At 42.4% G+C, this 6,566-nt stretch overlaps 1 protein-coding gene across 1 annotated transcript; it reads left to right on the forward strand.

Annotated features, from left to right (window-relative positions):
- Positions 1-399: 399 nt before the first annotated feature.
- Positions 400-6,062, forward strand: SARC_02947 (hypothetical protein; the record flags this gene model as incomplete). The annotated part of the gene is made up of 7 exons (XM_014303263.1): positions 400-495; positions 536-758; positions 1,114-1,236; positions 2,041-2,243; positions 2,718-2,848; positions 3,527-3,747; positions 5,384-6,062. 7 exons carry the CDS (start codon positions 400-402, stop codon positions 6,031-6,033), a joined length of 1,647 nt encoding a protein of 548 aa, XP_014158738.1. The 3' UTR covers positions 6,034-6,062.
- Positions 6,063-6,566: the final 504 nt, after the last annotated feature.

A 6,566-nucleotide genomic window follows, 5' to 3' on the forward strand; every position in this document is an offset into this window, starting at 1 on the left:
CGTATTTGTCTGTGGGTGCTATTATTCAAGGTGAGTATTAAACATCCGAGAGATTATCGTTGCACGATTCTCTTGTTTGTGTGCCAGTGCATATAGGCCCGCACATACTCTAAAACCCTACAAGTGAAATCTAGAACCACATAAGCCTGGGTGTATGGGACTACCCCAAAGGACATTTCAGAAAACGTGGGCAATTGGCCTGTTGATTAATAGGGTTGTTGGGTTTTGGTTTTGTTGGGTTTTTCAGCTCTATGTCCTGTGTGTCTCGTCCTTGACAACCGATAGTCTCACATGTCCAAACTGTATTGTGCTCTACTTAGATGGATTAAATGGTTATGAGTTAATAATGCTAAGGACGTTAAACAGTTATACTAGCAACCGTATACGTGATCTACCTAGATGGATCTGATACACCCATCTCACCTATTGTCTTTGTCTTCGTTTATCCCCCACGCCCGCCCAGGCGAACTCGACGCCCCCGACTGGGGATGCAGAGTCAAACAACAACCTACCGCATCAACACAAACACACACAGAGAGAGACGGAGCTACACGGTGGTAACAATGCGCCCAACACATCCACAAGTACACACTCACACTCACACCCGGGCCACGAGGTGGGTGTGAGCGCTAGGGAGGGGACTGATAGGGATGCGGTTAGTGTGCACCTGACAACACCTGAACGACTGGACAGAGCTCAGATACAGCAGGCGCAGCCATTGCTACAGCAGCAACTGGCCGAATCAGAGTCAAAGACAGGTGGGGGTATGGCTGTGGGTTGTGAATGAGTGGATGCTTGTCAATAAATTATCTATCTGTATATATATATATGTATATAATATACATAAATATAAATATATATATATGTGTATATATATATATATATATATATATATATATATATATATATATATATATACATATATATATATATATATATATATTTATCTATATCCATATCCATATCCATGTCTATATCTATACGCATATCTATATCTACATATATATATATCTATACATATTTGTGGTCTGAATACTACGTAACAAGTGCTCTCCATCTCCTTTCTGTTCTATGCTCTCAGTTATCCCTGATATTTGATTTGTTGTGTTTTAGAAATTAAGCCAACCAGTGCATCTGATGATGAAGAAATGAGACAGATTGAAGTGGAGCAGGCCTTGCTGCAAGTCATGGACAACGCCAGTCCATCGATCACAGCCCAGATGAGTACAAACAACGGTAAGCATATATATATATATATATAATATACAATATACAATATATATGTATATGTATACATATATATATATATATATGTGTGTGTGTGTGTGTGTGTGTGTGTATGCATATAGTCTAATGCATCGTACTCTTATATACTGGGTAGTGTTCATGTTAGCAGTGACTTTGCACATGATTGCGGTTTCATTACTCAAGGTATTTATGTGTTATAAAACTACTAGGTACTCGTGTATATGCACTTATCCATGGATTTTCCTCAGCGTACTAAACGCCTATCAACATATCGTAGTGATGGAGTTCGAATCGATAGCTTTCCATAAACCATTTGAGTTTGATTGGCTGGTACTGCTCGCATGCCCCCTGCTCGTACACTTCTGTTTGAACATGGTTTATAAGTGTATACTACGTACACCCCTGTTTAAACATGGTTTATAAGTGTATACTACGTACACCCCTGTTTAAACATTGTTTATAAGTGTATACTACGCATGTTTGACCATATATTGTATGTCTGTGTTTAAACACGCTACAGCAGCAGAGTATACTGCGCATGCTCACCCTTAAAGGGTATCCATAGGCAAGCACAACATGCTACAGTTGTGCTAGTGTAGAGGTCCTCTGCAGCCAAAAATACTTATACAGACCAGATGCCGGACTGTCTTTACGCACACGCCTGAGTACCAATTACGGAGTGATACGATGCTTCTATTACGAGGTGGGGGGTCTTATTTGACACTGTACATACACACCACTCATAAGTGCATGCATTCTAACACCCGCACCCGAACACTTGGGACTATTCAGATACTGCCACCGCACAACAGCAGCCCGACCCACTCGGAGTTGGTATCAGCTCCCAACATACCAGGAAGCTAACTGATACGAACTCAGCCGATGAGTTGAAGAGTCTGCGAGAGGCTATAGACGAACGGGGGTCTTTTATTCATCACAAAAGAACTTCCCCACCCACATCATCAACACCCCCGCCAAGACTCATTAGTGCACGGGTATGTAGGAGCTATACCCTTCTCATAATATATATATATATGTGTGTGTGTGTGTGAGAGAGAGAGAGAGCGTGTGTTTGTGTGTGTGAGAGCGTGTGTTGTGTGTTTGTGTGTGTGTGTGTTTGTATGTATGTATATGTATATATATATATATATATATATATATGTATATATATATATATATATATATATAAATATATATATATATATTGTGCGTGTATGTATATGTATATGTATACGTATATCTATATGTATATGTATATGTATTGACGAAGTTTTTTCTTGGTGATGTTGTTTGTGTATGTGGCGCTGTATGCATTTGGTTGCAGGCTCTCTTTACGGTGTGTGTATACTTTGTCTTTTGTCTGTCCTTGCTCTCGCGGTGCTTTTGTCTATCATACACGCACGAACACTGGTGCGGCATCCTCTCACTCTGTCTAACTCCTCATTGTGTGCACCTCATTTTCTATTTAGGGCCCTCACATGGGTGTCCCAAATGACAGAAACAGGACAGGTGCCACCTCAGCGGTACAGCTACCTGTCATAGCCGCTATGGCCTCAGCGGCCGACGGTGACGATGCGGAGTATCAAAAGCTGTTACAAAGGTGTGTGTGTGATAATGTATTTGTGTGTGTGTTGTGTGTGATATATATTATATAATGTTTGAGTGATGTATATGTGTGTGTGTTGTGTGTGATATATATTATATAATGTTTGAGTGATGTATATGTGTGTGATATATATATATATTTATATATGTGTGTGTGTCTTGTATCCGAGTCTGTTGTGGTGTATGGCATATTCATGTGTGTGTGTTGTACCAGAATCAGCGGTCAAAGTGCGTTTGTCAGGTACATATGCATGTGCGAGTTACATCAGAAACTGATTAAACGCTCTTTCGACTGTATGTGTGCCTATTATTTGAAATGTGAATATGTATTGCTGTGTCATGGTGAGGGGTTGGTGATAAAGCGCTACTTAGAAACGTTATCTGTGATGGAATATAGTACTCCACTATAAACTATATTGATATGTAGTGATTTACCTACCTATAGTGAGTTGTCAGTTTTTATAGTTAGTGGTTGACAAGGAGAATGCAGTTTTGTATGAGTGCGTACAGTTTATGCCCATCCCATTTTCGTATGCAAGTTGTACGTGTGAACGCTTTTCGACCTCAACCAACTCTCTCTATCGAGCTTGGCAGGTAAATCAATCCCGCAAAAAAAACTTGGTTTATAACACGTCACTGACGCGATCAATCTGTTCAAACCCTATAACTGCAGGCACCGAGCACAGGGTGATACGGCGGCTTCCATATTTGGTACCCGTAGCGACGAGGACATTCTACCTACTTCATCTGTCGGTAGTATCCAACCCCAACCCCAACCCAAACCCAACCCAAACCCAACCGCAACTCTAAGCCCCAAAGTGATTGGTGGCGGCCCTACAGTGAATAGGGGACTACCGAATGCGTCTAGTACCGCCAACCAAGTTTTTACCAAAGGTGTGGGATGTGATCGTACTATCTGTGTGTTTGGGTTGATATGGTGGAGAGATATGCATGTGTTGATGTTGTGTATAGGTATAGACGCACATGTGTTGACTAGTATATATAGATATATATTATAAGGTCTGATATATGTAACTTGTGTATAAATATATGTCATAAGGTCTGATATATGTAACTTATATATAAATATATGTCATAAGGTCTGATATATGTAACTTATATATAAATATATATCATACGGTCTGATATATGTACAATTTATATATAAATATATATCAAAAGGTCTGATATACGTAACTTACATATAAATATATATCATAAGGTCTGATATATGTAACATATATAAATATATATCATAAGGTCTGATATATGTAACTGTGTACATTACTGAAGTACGAGTGTATGACAGAGCGTCAATACATATAGCTATGCCCATGTGCCGATATCATGTGGAGATCTAAAGCATCGAAATACAATGAAGTTGTGGCATGTTGAGTTATGAGTTGACTGAGTGTCGAATTATGATGAGCTTGTGACATGTGTGGTGGCGTTTATTCTCGTTGTTGTTGTTGTGTTGAGCGATCAGATTTTGGCGCGGTGCTTGGTAGGTATATATTCTCGTTGCATACACACCTTTTTTCTGGCGTCTCTCCGAACAAAGAAGTCGGTTGATAGTGGTGTACGGCCCACTATATCTGAGGAACCCTATACCCTAAAATCGGGACAACGCAAACCCAAAATGGACCGATTCAAGATTTTGCCCTGGGCAGAACCCGTCTCACTGTGGTCCCTTTTTTTAATTCGCCGCTTATTCCTAATATGGGTTGCTGTCGCCCAATGACATCTTCGCCTCTTTGCGCCAATCAAATTACCTTGACCCCGCAAATAGGGGCTTAGCTATGCTTTGGCATTCGTCTACTGCGTTTAGGGTTTTAAGCTTTTAAATTTTGGGGGTTTTATGGTGTGGGAGGCTACTGCGGCTCTGCAAGGCTGGGATTATGCGCAAGAACCATCTTGCGTTATCGCATGTGCGATGTACTTAAGTGGTTGCAGGTGGCTGTGTCGGTGTTCGAGCGTACTAACATTTTCGCATTGGATTCCTTGTACACATACGCTCGTTTTAGGGTTTTAGACGTCTTAGCACGACCTCAATATACGTTCATATATGCGGTCCGGGCCAATCGGATTGGAGCTTGGGTTTTAAGTCTGTGTTGTGTAGCAATTCTTGCGATTTCTTATGCCTGCCCATAAGCTGTGTTGTAGCTACATTCCGTGTGCTAGGCTTGTCTTGTATGGAGTATACTCTGATCAAGCCTGTGTGTTGGGGTCTGTAGGCATCCAACCTACCTAATTGCCTAATCATCTATCTATCGTTCGTTCTGCGGTGACGGAATATGTGCTCAACAGGTCAACTGTCCCTGTGCGATACATAGGCCTCCCCGCAACCCCCACATTCAGTACCAAGTCTTGGTGAGCTTCGTTCGATAACTACACCTCTATACCATTTACCACATACCACCTGTGTTGAATAGACATATATTCAATATACACCTGTGTGTGTTGAGACATCAACACACTCACCTCTAACAACATGGTCGTCACATCTCATTCTGTGCATCGGCCACTACAGAACCCATGGCCTATTCGACCGCTGCAGAAGCCAAACAAGGGGCCAATAATATGTCCCAGAACAGCGCACCCGACCCCAGTGAAAACGGACCTAAACGGGTGCTTACGCATAAAGTTCTTCCCGCGACAGGCGATAAAGCGGCTGAAGCTGTTTATAGGCTGCCCATGGGATCCCCAGGAAGCAGGAACAAGCTGTCTCCTACTCTCCAAGCGACTCAGCAAATGCCACAGATAAATTCACAGTCCCGTAAGCATACACTCACAGACACGCCCACACACCACACCGCACACCCACCACCAGGCCAGGGCCAAGCGAACCCGAAAGCCAAAGTGCGACCCACCTGGGAGGCTGACAACAGAGCTACCCACTCTGGGGTAAGACCTACTCAGATAACCAGAACTAAAGCTGCTACAGGCCGGGGGGCGAGGATTATTAGTAAAGTGCTCACACACGCCCGCCTGAGTGCCGCTGGGGGAGCGAAAACGAAGGCTGGACTACATATTGGTCCCGCTTTGGATACCGGTTTATCCGGTGGTGCTAATATGATTATTTTAGGAGACGACGATGCAGATACGACGACGAATACAAATGCGCACGGGCCCAAAACCCAGACCACACCGGACGATAGTGAAGCAATAGTAATCGATTAAAGCCCATGAGTTGGCTGTGTAAGACTGGGACCCACATTTACAGTCCTTAATTTGTTTGGTCAGGTGCTTGAAATGGGTCCATTGCTGCCTACTGGCACAAAGTGCAGAGGTATACAGACCCATATGTTTTTTAAATTTGCGTGTGTGTTGTGTATGTGGATATGCGATTGCGGCTTCCAAATGGATGGCTGTGCGCATTGCTTTATGTACTATTCAATATCATACGAATTTCGAAATCCGTTCAGCAGACGTTTACGTACGGTATATATAGCAGGACCCTCTCACTGCCGATACCACAAGTTTTGTCAGATGAGCTAGTTGAATTGAGTTGGCGGGGAATCTACAACCATGCTGTCAGCGTTTAATTGGACTTGTGCATGAACGCCGCCAAAAAAAAATCGATGGCCATAGGAATATTTGTGGCGCCACCATTGGCTCTAATTGATATGGAATGGGTGCGAACGATCGCCAAATACACATATACATGTATCACACGGAAACATCAGGTATATAATAGTATATACACTATAACA

Source organism: Sphaeroforma arctica, assembly GCF_001186125.1.
Source record: "Sphaeroforma arctica JP610 unplaced genomic scaffold supercont1.141, whole genome shotgun sequence".
Classification (NCBI taxonomy): domain Eukaryota; class Ichthyosporea; order Ichthyophonida; genus Sphaeroforma; species Sphaeroforma arctica.